The sequence below is a fragment of the Ambystoma mexicanum genome, chromosome 9, assembly GCF_040938575.1.
Source record: "Ambystoma mexicanum isolate Mex_15411 chromosome 9, UKY_AmexF1_1, whole genome shotgun sequence".
In the NCBI taxonomy this organism is placed as follows: Eukaryota; Metazoa; Chordata; class Amphibia; order Caudata; family Ambystomatidae; genus Ambystoma; species Ambystoma mexicanum.
In genome coordinates this window covers 1,489,459,555-1,489,474,279 of record NC_090931.1, presented here as the reverse complement: position 1 = coordinate 1,489,474,279, position 14,725 = coordinate 1,489,459,555, and the positions used below count along the sequence as shown (strand labels likewise).

The following is a 14,725-nucleotide window of genomic DNA, read 5'->3' as shown; positions in this document are numbered from 1 at the left end:
TCTTTTTGGAGGTGCCAGAACACTCATTTATACCCAAGTCCCAAACACCACATTTAAATCCAGTGGTTTTGTTGTTGTTTATTATACGTACTATTATCAGTATTGCGCGGCTGCACCGAGTCACCGGTTCATATTTCCTGTGCATTTACAAACTATATAATAACCAAAAAAAGATTTAAGTGACCAAAGGTGCACTGCTGGTATTTATTGAAAAAGCATATTGGAGAAATGTCCCTTTATTCTTATCATAGTTTATACAGTTGGATGGATCCTACCAATGGAATGGCTGTTTCCATTGTTTACCACCTAACAAAGTAAAACAGCTTCACATTATGAGCAAAACAGGTCAAGCATCTAATCATGCCTGAATATAGACAAAAACAAGCTAAACATCACTTTTGGCATATGCTTAATCCAATTAATTGTACCAAATCAAATGTAGGCTCGAATTAAGAAAACAAGTCAATTGTTAAATTTGGCAATCAACATGGGGCCTCAGATTAGACAAAAACAAGTAAAACAACAATTTTGGCTAACATGCGTTTATTGATTTTATTTCTTATTACACGCCACATGCCCAAAAATAACACGGACAGGACAAAAAAAGACACAGCCAGTGACCTTTCGCCGTGACCGCTCATCTTGTTTCCAGAGTCCTTTGTGGCCACACAGTTGCTACTCGGCCTCCTAAACTATGGACCATCTATCTACAATACCCAATCCACCTTGATAAAGCCCTGTTGGTCGAAACACGTGTTGGCTTTCTCCATGTGGATGGTACCTCAGGTGCTCTTAAGACTGTGGCTGTATGCTCATTAAATTACCATTACCTGTATATCCTTGTTTCAATACTTAGCATTTACCTGTGCTAGGCCACCGACATATCTAGTGAAAACTATTGGCATCCAGCACCAACACAGAAGGGGCTCCCTCCCTTTTCCTATACCTCACCCTATGGGACCGTGGAAGTAGAGTCCCACGGGAACCCTTGATTTGGCAGCAGGAGGCACTTTACAACTCGGAATAAGATCAGCACAGGTCTCCGTTATTTCCTCATGCTCTCACTATTACCTTCCAAACATGTACACATCACATTGACCGCATTTGAAAAACCCATTTGGTAATGGTCCCAGACATGTATTCTTTAGGTCTTTGTCTTTTTTAAAGCACCCAGATTTAATGTCATTTATGTATGTTTGTATGACACCAGTTGACTTGGAGAATCAAAAGTAGCTCCTAGTATCTGCTGATGTCAAGGCAGCCAGACCCTCCTATGCTATAACCAGAGGTTAAATGGCTCCCCGCAGTTTTTAACCCTGGAGAGAGATTTTCAAATTGAGACCAGTCTACTGTGTGTGTGTATAGCTATCACCCCCACTTTGAGAGGTGTACTGGTCCAGTATGCGAGTGCTCAGGTCTGTTACTGGTTCAATACGTACTCCCAAAGCAGGGGTAATAGCTATTTGCACCGCGTGGCACTGTCCAGGGTGCGAATAGTTGTCATTCTTTATTTCATGCATTTTGCGAGCCCCACCTCGCATGGGGGAAAAACAAAATGGCTACCACCATAGTAAACAGAAAAGTTAATTTCCATGGTGGGCGGGCGAGGACTGTGACGGAACGCAGCAACTGGAGCCGGAATCTCTGGGCCACCAGTTAGGGGGACTGTGAATGTATAGAGGGGTATGGGTTGTCTTGGGGGCCTTTGGGGCAGGGCGGAAGCAGGTGAAGGAACAGGAAAGGGATGGTGATGGGCACATAAAAAAACATGGCAGCTCCCGAGAAGGGGCTCAGAAGGCCAATGGAATGCAGGCGGGACACTGGCAGTTCTCCCTGTGTTTCCAGTCACCTTATTGGCTGAGCACCCTTCCCCGGATGCAGATGTGATTTAAATGCTGGACTTGGACTATGCTGCTGACCAGGACTTGATGTCCTTAATGTTCACTGTGGCCAAGATGATAAAAAGCAGAGTTGCCATCTTGGAGTTAGGCCGCAGGCCGCCCATGTCAAGGCCTCCTCATTGTCTCCCATCGGTTTTCTGGCTACCCTTAGGCCCCTCCCTCAGGATTCCCTAACTCATGCGTGGTTATTCCCTTCTTTAAACATTGTATAAAAATAGGTGCATCTGTTGGCGCTATCACGGACCTGCCATAGACCACACACTGCAGTGTCTCCTTCCCATAGTGATCGTCATTGTCCTCATGATCCTTTTACACTGCCACTGTCCCTCCTGGCTTTCAGGGTCTGTGTTTTCTCAAATACCATGGGGTGTTTGGGGATCAGCCAAGTAAGAAGGCTGAGGATGGGAAAGAGGCTCTGGGGGTATACCCTGTAAACCTCCTGTGAAGTCTGCATCATGAAGGCTAGGCATCCCCCACCCCAAGTTTCTTTCTCCCCCTTCCCTAGCTGCTGACATGTGACTTCATCACAGTACCATGTAGTCTTTTTTCTTATCAGTGTGCCGGGGTCCCAGGTAGGCAGTCACTATTTCCATTTGATGGTATTTTTTTCTTTTCCCGCTCCTGTTCATCCAGAGGGACTTCCTGCATCTTTTATCTTAAAACCATCTGCCTTGAATCTAGTCCCCCCCCTCCCCCGACTCTGGTAACCACCAATGCTAGTCTATTGTCTTATCTGATTTCCAGAGTTCCAGGTAGGCAGTCATACTATTCCCGTTTAATGTTGTTTTTCCTAAGTCTCTCTTCTGTTCCTCCAGAGGGACTTCCTGCATCTCTTACCTTACCTCTGTCTTCCTTGAACTTAGTCTTCCCTGGGACTTTTGCAACCACCACTGTAATATTATAGCGGGAATAGCAAGTTACAGAGAAACACGGGAACTGTTCTTTGTATCCACATCTCTGAAGTAACTGGTAGGTTCTTGGCAGATTTCAGTCCATTCAGTGAGAGTCATTATGTAGCAGAGGACTAAAGGAGACGAAGATGCAACACTTGCCCTGCGTTGTTGTAATGTTGACTTTATTATAAATCCAGTCACAGAATATCATCAACTCTTTCCCCACTCTCAGTTCAGTTAAATTATCTCTTTATCACCCTGTGAAACAGGAATAGTTGGACACAGGTAAGTGAAATAAGTATATTTGAATCAGCAAGTTGGGCAGTGAAGAGGTAATAAGGCCATTGCATCCTAACTACATGAAATGCAGAAATGTGACTGGCCACCACCTTTACCAGGAGAAGATTCAGTTGGTGGCTGTTTTATTCCTAGATTGCTTCTTCTAGAGTCACAAAGTAAGTGTGACTTTCTTTTTCTACAGCTTTAGAAATCAGCGTTGCCTGTTACTGGTCTTAGACACCCTTTGCTGTGCTCTACAATTCCCCTCCCCTTGCCCTGCCACATGGTCAGATAGATTGTTTGGTGTTAATTGTGTTAATTCACAGAATATTGCTTTTCAGTTCATGAGTGCATTTTTATATGCGCTTTCACCCACAGAAGGATAATCTTTTACTGTAATTCTGCAGGTGACTGTTCCACGGCCTCTAAAGACAAGATCATGATTTAATAACATTGTCTAAAACTAACAACCTCGAAAGGCCTAAGTAGAAGAAAAGGGAGTTGCTTCAGAGTGTTGAAGAGGAAACCAGAAGCTGATCAATAGAGCCAAGAACACGACTGGACGAAACAGTACTCGCTGCAATCCCGCACATTGTGATTCTACATCATGAAGCACCCAAAGTTGAGAAGAAAGGCAATCTAAGACGACAACTCACTATTTGCATAAACTGAAACATGTTATACATTACATCTGTGAGCAGTATGAAGAAACCTCAGCTATAAATTAAAACTGATTTCTATGACAATAGACTCATTGGGAGGGAAACCCTCTTGCCGCATGTTGTGAGAAAAGCTCTTGTCCAAAAACAGCCTCCCTGTGAGAGAGCTCACAAGGGAGGACAACCTGACCCAGTATTCACTGCCAGAGCAAAGTTCACCACGTGACGTATATGGAGCAACTTCTAGAAGGTGCCCATAGTGGTGAAAACATATTGAATCTAGAGGAAATCTATCATTGACAAAATTCAGGCATGTGCTAGACAACATGCAACTATTTGGAAAGATTAGGTCGCAGCATTATCCATGTATGACATCACTCAGAGTGCCTTTTCTTTTGGTATGTATTGTGTATTTGTTGGCAGGAACCTAGCTTGAAAACAACAAGATCTGTGAAGCAAGAGTATGACATTATATGGATACATTTAGAAGGATAGACTAATATTGGTACAGTTGCAGTCATATGGAAAGCAGGGACACAGAAAATTACAAGCAGGGAATGCAGGTTATGGAGAGAAAGGGGAACCTTGTCGGGTGAGGGAGGGTTTGATCATGTGCTTCTGTTTGTGCTACATATCTGTGAATTCCTGGCAATCTAAGCTCCTGCACGGTTCATTGCTAGGTCTTCAACATAGAGCCCCTCCCTTGCGTTCTGCAACATTTCCCTTGCATGTTTCAATAGCAAAAAGCAGACATGGAAATACTCAATGTGGAGAAAGAATATCAGTGCACTGACTATCAACCAGGACTTAATCCTGAAACTCTTATTCAGCACGAGGGAACCCACACGAGAGAAAGAATATCAGGGCACTGACTATCAACCAGGATTTAATCCTGAAACTCTTACTCAGCACGAGGGAACCCACACGAGAGAAAGAATATCAGGGCACTGACTATCAACCAGGATTTAATCCTGAAACTCTTATTCAGCACGAGGGAACCCACACGAGAGAAAGAATATCAGGGCACTGACTATCAACCAGGATTTAATCATGAAACTCTTATTCAGCACGAGGGAACCCACACGAGAGAAAGAATATCAGGGCACTGACTATCAACCAGGATTTAATCCTGAAACTCTTACTCAGCACGAGGGAACCCACACGAGAGAAAGAATATCAGGGCACTGACTATCAACCAGGATTTAATCCTGAAACTCTTATTCAGCACGAGGGAACCCACACGAGAGAAAGAATATCAGGGCACTGACTATCAACCAGGATTTAATCCTGAAACTCTTACTCAGCACGAGGGAACCCACACGAGAGAAAGAATATCAGTGCACTGACTATCAACCAGGATTTAATCCTGAAACTCTTATTCAGCACGAGGGAACCCACACGAGAGAAAGAATATATCAGTGCACTGACTATCAACCAGGATTTAATCCTGAAACTCTTATTCAGCACGAGGGAACCCACACGAGAGAAAGAATATATCAGTGCACTGACTATCAACCAGGATTTAATCCTGAAACTCTTATTCAGCACGAGGGAACCCACACGAGAGAAAGAATATATCAGTGCACTGACTATCAACCAGGATTTAATCCTGAAACTCTTATTCAGCACGAGGGAACCCACACGAGAGAAAGAATATATCAGTGCACTGACTATCAACCAGGATTTAATCCTGAAACTCTTATTCAGCACGAGGGAACCCACACGAGAGAAAAAATATATCATTGCTCTGAATGTCCAAAGAGTTTCAGTTATAAATCCAAGCTTACTCAGCATGAGAGGACACACACGGGAGGAAAACCATATCAGTGCACTGACTATCAACCAGGATTTAATCCTGAAACTCTTATTCAGCACGAGGGAACCCACACGAGAGAAAGAATATATCAGTGCACTGACTATCAACCAGGATTTAATCCTGAAACTCTTATTCAGCACGAGGGAACCCACACGAGAGAAAAAATATATCATTGCTCTGAATGTCCAAAGAGTTTCAGTTATAAATCCAAGCTTACTCAGCATGAGAGGACACACACGGGAGGAAAACCATATCAGTGCACTGACTATCAACCAGGATTTAATCCCTAAACTCTTATTCAGCACGAGGGAACCCACACGAGAGAAAGAATATATCAGTGCACTGACTATCAACCAGGATTTAATCCTGAAACTCTTATTCCGCACGAGGGAACCCACACGAGAGAAAGAATATATCAGTGCACTGACTATCAACCAGGATTTAATCCTGAAACTCTTATTCAGCACGAGGGAACCCACACGAGAGAAAGAATATATCAGTGCACTGACTATCAACCAGGATTTAATCCTGAAACTCTTATTCAGCACGAGGGAACCCACACGAGAGAAAAAATATATCATTGCTCTGAATGTCCAAAGAGTTTCAGTTATAAATCCAAGCTTACTCAGCATGAGAGGACACACACGGGAGGAAAACCATATCAGTGCACTGACTATCAACCAGGATTTAATCCCTAAACTCTTATTCAGCACGAGGGAACCCACACGAGAGAAAGAATATATCAGTGCACTGACTATCAACCAGGATTTAATCCTGAAACTCTTATTCAGCACGAGGGAACCCACACGAGAGAAAAAATATATCAGTGCACCGAATGTCCAAAATGCTTTGCTCAGAAATTCAGTCTTATTCAGCATGAGAGAACACACACAGGAGAAAAACAATATCAGTGCCTTGAATGTCAGAAACGATTCAGTTTCAAATCCACTCTTGTCCAGCATGAGAGGACCCACACAGGAGAAAAAATATATCAGTGCACTGAATGTCCAGAATGCTTTACTCAGAAATCCTGTCCTATTCAGCATGAGAGAACACACACAGGAGAAAAACAATATCAGTGCCTTGAATGTCAGAAACGATTCAGTTTGAAATCCACTCTTGTCCAGCATGAGAGGACCCACACAGGAGAAAAAATATATCAGTGCACTGAATGTCCAATATGCTTTGCTCAGAAATTCAGTCTTATTCAGCATGAGAGAACACACACAGGAGAAAAACAATATCAGTGCCTTGAATGCCAGAAACGATTCAGTTTCAAATCCACTCTTGTCCAGCATGAGAGGACCCACACAGGAGAAAAAATATATCAGTGCACTGAATGTCCAAAATGCTTTACTCAGAAATCCTGTCTTATTCAGCATGAGAGAACACACACAGGAGAAAAACAATATCAGTGCCTTGAATGTCATAAACGATTCAGTTTGAAATCCACTCTTGTCCAGCATGAGAGGACCCACACAGGAGAAAAAATATATCAGTGCACCGAATGTCCAAAATGCTTTGCTCAGAAATTCAGTCTTATTCAGCATGAGAGAACACACACAGGAGTAAAACAATATCAGTGCCTTGAATGTCAGAAACGATTCAGTTTCAAATCCACTCTTGTCCAGCATGAGAGGACCCACACAGGAGAAAAAATATATCAGTGCACTGAATGTCCAAAATGCTTTACTCAGAAATCCTGTCTTATTCAGCATGAGAGAACACACACAGGAGAAAAACAATATCAGTGCCTTGAATGTCAGAAACGATTCAGTTTGAAATCCACTCTTGTCCAGCATGAGAGGACCCACACAGGAGAAAAAATATATCAGTGCACTGAATGTCCAAAATGCTTTACTCAGAAATTCAGTCTTATTCAGCATGAGAGAACACACACAAGAGAAAAACAATATCAGTGCCTTGAATGTCAGAAACGATTCAGTTTGAAATCCACTCTTGTCCAGCATGAGAGGCCCCACACAGGAGAAAAAATATATCAGTGCACCGAATGTCCAAAATGCTTTGCTCAGAAATTCAGTCTTATTCAGCATGAGAGAACACACACAGGAGAAAAAAATATATCAGTGCCTTGAATCTCAGAAACGATTCAGTTTGAAATCCACTCTTGTCCAGCATGAGAGGACCCACACAGGAGAAAAAATATATCAGTGCACCGAATGTCCAAAATGCTTTGCTCAGAAATTCAGTCTTATTCAGCATGAGAGAACACACACAAGAGAAAAACAATATCAGTGCCTTGAATGTCAGAAACGATTCAGTTTGAAATCCACTCTTGTCCAGCATGAGAGGACCCACACAGGAGAAAAAATATATCAGTGCACCGAATGTCCAAAATGCTTTACTCAGAAATCCTGTCTTATTCAGCATGAGAGAACACACACAGGAGAAAAAATATATCAGTGCCTTGAATCTCAGAAACGATTCAGTTTGAAATCCACTCTTGTCCAGCATGAGAGGACCCACACAGGAGAAAAAATATATCAGTGCACCGAATGTCCAAAATGCTTTGCTCAGAAATCCAGTCTTATTCAGCATGAGAGAATAGACACAGGAAAAAAAACGTATCTATGCACTGAATGCCAGAAAACATTTATTGATAAAAGTAGTCTTACGGTGTATGTGCGAAGACACACAGGAGAAAAACCTTATCAGTGCACTGAATGTCAGAAAACATTCAGTGTAAAAAGTAATCTTACCACCCATGAGAGAATACACAAAGGAGAAAAAACATATCACTGCACTGTGTGTCAGAAAACATTTAGTCGTAAAGGTAATCTTACGGTGCATGCACGAACACACACAGGAGAAAAACCTTATCTGTGCACTGAATGTCAGAAAACATTCAGTGTAAAATGTGCTCTTACCATCCATGAGAGAATACACACAGGAGAAAACCATATCAGTGCAGTGAATGTCACAAAAGATTCAGTAGGGAAATATATCTGATTGCCCATGAAAGAACACATATTGGTTGAAAAACTTTATAACTGACTGAATGTCAGAAGCTTCAGTACAAATACCAAGCTCGTTCTTCATAAAAACTCACACATTGAAAATCTAGAAGTAAAATCAATAAACCCTGAAAAAAATATCGGTGCTTTAAATGTCCAAAAAGGTTCATTTATAAAACCCCAGCTAAGGGACCATGTGAAAACCCACACAGGAGAAAATCCTTATTTCACTAATTCTCAAAAAAGATTCAGTTGTGAAACCACTCTGATCATGAGCAAATACAAACGTTAACAACCTTATGAATGCACTGAATGTCAGAAATGATTACTTTTATAAAGCCTGCTTACTCAGCCTGAGAGAAAAAGTAAAAAATCGTAACCGTGCCCTGCTTATGATATGATAAAATATGGCATTTGTAACGCGCCTATACACAAGTGTTTCAAGGCGCGACGAGGCAGTGGGGGGAGCAGAGGGAGACAGACAACGATCCTACTAGGCCAGGTGTCATTCAGATCACGCAAGTGCAAGGGTAGGGGGACTGGGAAAAAGTGTAGGGGAAGGGCAGAGGGGAAGTGCAGTACATGGTTAGTAGAATACAAGATAAATAATAGGGCCAGCTGGTGGCAAGTGCAAGGAAAGTGCGGTACATGCTTAATAGAATACGAGATAAATAATAGGGCCAGCTGGTGGCAAGTGCAAAGGCAAGTGCCGGGAGAAGGGGCTGTAGGATACAGAGGCAGTCCCGTAGAGCATGTAGGCAGTGCAAGGAAGAGTGGCTGAGCCAGGACATGAGATCGGTGAGTGGCCCAGTTGCGGATTTAGTGCAGGTTCAGTGATTTTAGCAGGGGAGAGAGGGAGAGAAAAGCAGAGGCAAAGAGGAAGGTTTTGAGGTGCTTCCGGGCCTAATCGAAAAACCTAACATTACATGAAAGAATGCACAATGAAGAATAAATAAATAAAAATAATATGGAAAGACTATGTATAGCAATTAAGTGCCCTGGAATGTGTTCTCAGCCAATCAGGTGTGAGAGAACGTGGGCTGTATTCAACAGAACAAGCCCAAATGTTCTCACCACCACTTGGCTGAACACACCTGCAACACTTCCTACATTTTATCCCCGCTCTCCTGCATGCCTGCCTGCCAGCCGTACCCCAATGCTAACCCTTCTTATCCCCTCTCGAAATGTCTCTGCCTTTCATTTGAAATCGACAGCCATGGAAACTGAAAAGGGGCTCCGTTGAAGCCTTTGTTTACGGGCTTGGTTATGCTCGGCCTCCTAACTTGGGTGCGGCGCTTGTACCCATAGAAATAGAAATGGTGACAACCTTATTTCCTTCAAAGGCCGGGCCAGGCCCTCTGCTACTTTAAACCAAACATTACCAATTGTATGCTTACTATTCTAAATTCAGTGTTCTTTGCCTCAGCGCCTAGATTGACTTAATCTTTCAATTAGTGGACATGTTTATCATGGCCATTGGCTATAATGGTGCAGTCCTGCTTTTGAAAATAGACATTGAAAATCATCTGGACTTGTGGCACATATTTGGGGACTCTGGAGCGCAGGAGATTCATGCCCTGCACATTGCACAGTTTCACACATGCTCCTGGCATGGGCAGGCACCTTCTCACCTGTCTTACTTCAGTCAGCACAAAAGTCTGTAGGGGGATGTGGCATGTCACACACATGACGCATCAAGTGACCAGACTTTGGGACGCTCTACAAGTTGTAATGCAAGTCAGAATAGGAATGTTACTGAAACATTGTTTCCAGCCGCTCTGATTGCCTGATTAGACCATGTCAGCGCTGTAATCATCTGATTAAAGGATATGAATAGAAGATTGCTACCCTGAGTCAACCCCCTATGGGTCAGAGGTGCATGGTATCTGAATGAAATGCTTAGATTTACCCAAACCAGAATGAATCTGTTAATCAATACTCTGTATGTGTCTTTTTCTCTTTTGTTCCATTTGATAACTTGTGTAGCAGTACATGCACTTTATGTATTGTATTTTATTCTATTGGTAGTTGTAGGGGCCATTGAGGTACCACTACAGTGCTTGCTCAGAAGGATCCAACGCTGTTCAACATGTGGTGTAATGCGTGAAAGAGACGAAGGGGGCTAAGAGGCCATCAATGGTGGTCAGGCAGGCCAGCATTGTCTGGTAATGGCTGCCTGACTTCCACTTAGTTTTTTATAAATGTCTTTATTTACATTTTAAAACAGCATTACCTTCCTTTCTAAATATAGTGCATGCCGAGTTTGAATTCTGGGAAGGAAATATAGGTAACAAATGCACAAAAGTCTTCCAAAATGTCCCCCAATTCCTATTAATTTGTTGAATAAAGCATATGTTTAGATTTTGCTCAAATGTTTTAATGCATGCTGTTTCTACTTGGAATTGAATAGGACTAATATAAAATAATGCTCTAAATGAGAATTTTTACTCTATCTTAAACATTTGATGTGTAAAACCAAACATAAACTACCCTAAATCACATATTTTATAGATTGTTACAAACAAAGTCAATGACTAACTGTGACATGTGCCTCCCTGCCCATGGTTCAAGTGGGCATTGCAGCATTTAACGGCATTAAGTCATTACATTTGTTTTCTTTTTGAAATATTTTTAAATGTTTACAAAAAAACATCAAAAAGCACAAAGCAAATAAATTGAGTGCTCATGCCACAGGGATGTTCTTGTAGCCTTTCCAATCCACAATATCTGTGTTTGTACTTCTCTCCTTCCTTTGAGCTACAAAGAGCTCATAGGATTTCTCGTCTGAATGGTAAGCTAGGGCACTTTAATTGGCTTACTTAGCCCATTCTCCACCTAAGTGCTTTAGTTGCAGTTTTTTCTGAGTGTCTGATGAATATGGTGATACTTAATTTAGTCATTCGTTAGATACCATGCTTTGTTTGTAAAATAGCAGAAGTGCCTGCTATTGTTGTTTGTAAAGCCTGTTTGACCCATGTTTGAAATGCTCGGTCAAGTTGCGATGGAGTCTCTAAAAAATGCAGCCAGTTCACTGTTACCTCAACAAAAAGAAAATCACTTTAAAGCCCATAGTGTTGGATGCTAATTGAAAAATATAAAGGTCATGTTGATTGTCTGATTGACTGGTCTGATGCCATTATTATCATATCTTTCTGTAAGTCTGTTTTCCATTGCAGTAGAGACATGGTTGGTCAGTACTGAAATGTATATCTGACATTGGCAAAGCAAAATTGGGTTTCTCCGGTACCTACATATTTACATCATGTTTTATATAGCGCTTCATGGTGGATTTCTGCTGCCTCTGCTTGATGTAATGATAGTGTTCTGACCCAATTTAATGGACCTTTATGTATCAACTTCAGAAAGATGAAAGTCAAGTCCACACTGCCAAAATATTTAAAACTGCATACTGCAATATTTTCCTGTGTCTGAAGCCAGTGCTTAACTCGTTGTGCTATCTTTCTGGATAGCCCTCAAAGCTGCATTTGACTTTGTTGATCGGTGGAATCCATTGTCAGCCCCTATTATTTTGGGATCGACTGAGGGCTGTAGAAATGCATTGTGCTTTATACCATAACCCGGCAAGGCCACAATATGGTCATACGGTCGGAGAGGCAGATCGCTTCCCATTAGAAAGTGTGGCCTGGCCCTGCAGTTGAGTGCCTGGAATGAACTCACTATTATTTGTGCTTTAAACTATTATCTATTGAGGATATTTTAGACGGATGCCGCTGATGTCCCCAGACGCTGCAATACCTGTTCTGTTGTACAGAGATGGTGGGGCTCAATTTGCTAAACCTGCACACGCTCTGCATTTCCATCTATAAAGGTTTGTTAAGCCCGGACACTGGCAATGAACATGAATATACCGAAGACTAGGGCCCTCATTACGAGTTTGGAGGTATCCCAGCGGTAAATCCACTGGAATCCCGCCAAATGGTACCATTCTGTTAACGCCACTTGGCCCAGTGGATTTACCGCTGGATTACAAGTGGTAGTGGGCGGAGATAGTCCCCATTGTTTAATCCATTGGACGCTATGGGGATGTTGGTGGGTTTACCCCCAGCATGATTCCAAACTCAGAATATGGTGGAGCCTAAAAGTGGTAACTCCATTACTGCCACCTTTTTGCTGCTCAGCCATACTTGTAATGAGGCCCTAGGTAGTCAGGAATAAAGAAAGCACTGTAGGATTTCTTCCGCCATGTCTGATGGTAGATTCCCTCTGATCAGATTATTAAAAAAATCTAAATATAGTTTTTTAATAAGCATCAGCTTAACCATGATTTCCCCTTAACAAAACTTTATCACAGAATGTCAAAGGGTTTTGTAGCAGAAGGTGTTTTATATTGTTACTGCAGTGAATAGTACTTAGTTTAAAGCCATCTTTTTCCAACCATAACTTAACCGTAATATCCTTTTAACAGAGTTTTTCATTGACTTTCAACACTTCATATAACTGAAGATGGTTCCTACTGTCCAGCAGTGTTATTAAAACATCTTCACAAGAAGACAAATACTGTATTATTTGAATAGGCGCCTGTTTATTTGACCAAATAAGAAAAAAAGAGGAAGTGAAACTAAAAAAGGAAGAATTAATAGACATTGGTGGAATTCTCTAAAAAATTTGGAGCAACCAAACAAGGAAGAATTACCATATCTTTGTGAAACTTTATAATTGTATAATTCAAACACAATCCCCAAACCAACTGGGGAATACGTATAGAAAACAGTGAATGTTTTGTGGATGAAATATTTCACAACAGGAAATTATCAACATATAAACAAACTGCAAGATAAATATTGCAGTGATAAAATATATGAATGTCAAATAAAAAGGCGCCTATTCAAATAATACAGTATTTGTCTTCTTGTTTTGTTACTGTTCTAACCCTGGTTAGCCTAAGGGTAACTGTATTTTGAATTAGAGCTTCCATTTCGGTACTATAAAAAGGTTATTTTTTTATTTTTTTTTCAATATTCTTTTTAACTACCAAAACAGATATCAATAATTTTGGGTGCCAGTAGCTGCCAAAAGGCTGACAAACATTATTTCACTTATTAAAACATCTTCTTTTAACATACATAAAATAACTCTAACAATAATTTTATTTTTTGCAGTTCACCTTATTGTGTGTTGCTCTAGGTAGTGCATGCTAGGTAGTGCATGCTAGGGCCACAAGATAGCATTCGGCTCTGCCCCATGGCTCGCCAGGTCTCCTGAAGTAGCCACTGGGTGTGGTCTCTTTACCACCATGGTCAGTCCAAGGACCACTAGCCACATTGCTCGTCACCCACAATAGCCATTATTCCTGGCCAATTAAGCCCTATAACTGTAAGGCCTGTGGCCAAATAGCCCAGGAGATAGCCTTTAGCCATGCTCATGGCCCTGCTAAGCAATCAAAGTAGCCTCAGGGCGTAACCTGCCACCAGGACAAATGCTCAATTTACCTCAAAAATGGGTCTGTGGGACAATGGTCATATCCTGTGGTCCTGTTTTGTGTGGCATGACATGGACATGTCCCAGGCCCTGCCAAGCCATCCAAAGAGGCCCCAGTGGCCTCTTTACACCCAAAAGAGGTCAATGAATCACTGGCCATGGCCGCAGTGGCCACCTTTCCCAGGCCACCCAGAAAGTCTACAAAACCTAACCTTAAAGAGCCCTTAGCATCAAGGCTGCACTAAGCTTCAAACCAGAAAATGCTACAATTTGCTCAACAAAATGTGTATTTAGTCATAATCAAGAATATCCGTCCTTTTCTAAGCTGCAAACAAAAAACTCCCCCTGGGAAGGGTCCTTTATGGTTTACTTACTTTCCGGATTTTCTGTCGTTTTCTTGCTGTCCTCGACACTCTGAAAATCTCTCCCAGGAGTTTGGTTCTGTGGTTCCTTGTACCAGGTTTCCTCTTCATAGGCTCTATCTCACAGTTTTTGTTTTTTTCAGTGCTCACAGTTTTAACTATAATTGGTTATTTATCCTTCGCTTAATACCCAAAGGGTTCTAACCGCAAACTCGGAGATCGAACCTATGTTGCTCCGCGTCGTCTTACTTCCAAGGAGAGTGCGTTGCCCCTGAGTTATCCTCCCGGCAGTAGGTCTTCCCCAAACCTTGGGTTTCTTCCATATGCACAACTCGTCTCACTCAGGCCTTGGGTTTCTCAACACTCACAACAGATCTCTCTCAGCCATTGGGCTATTTAGC

General features: G+C 41.9%; 1 protein-coding gene and 1 pseudogene across 1 annotated transcript in view; both read left to right on the top strand.

The window, feature by feature from the left end:
- Positions 1 to 7,604, top strand: part of LOC138487516 (zinc finger protein 850-like) — a 56,350-nt gene extending 48,746 nt beyond the window's left edge. The window contains exons 2-4 of the mRNA XM_069614018.1: positions 4,958 to 5,746; positions 6,314 to 7,492; positions 7,582 to 7,604. Coding sequence (XP_069470119.1) covers positions 4,958 to 5,746; positions 6,314 to 7,492; positions 7,582 to 7,604 — 1,991 coding nt within the window. The remainder of the gene's footprint in view (positions 1 to 4,957; positions 5,747 to 6,313; positions 7,493 to 7,581) is intronic.
- LOC138487515 (zinc finger protein 182-like) lies at positions 7,601 to 8,547 on the top strand (annotated as a pseudogene).
- The last annotated feature ends 6,178 nt before the right edge of the window (positions 8,548 to 14,725 follow it).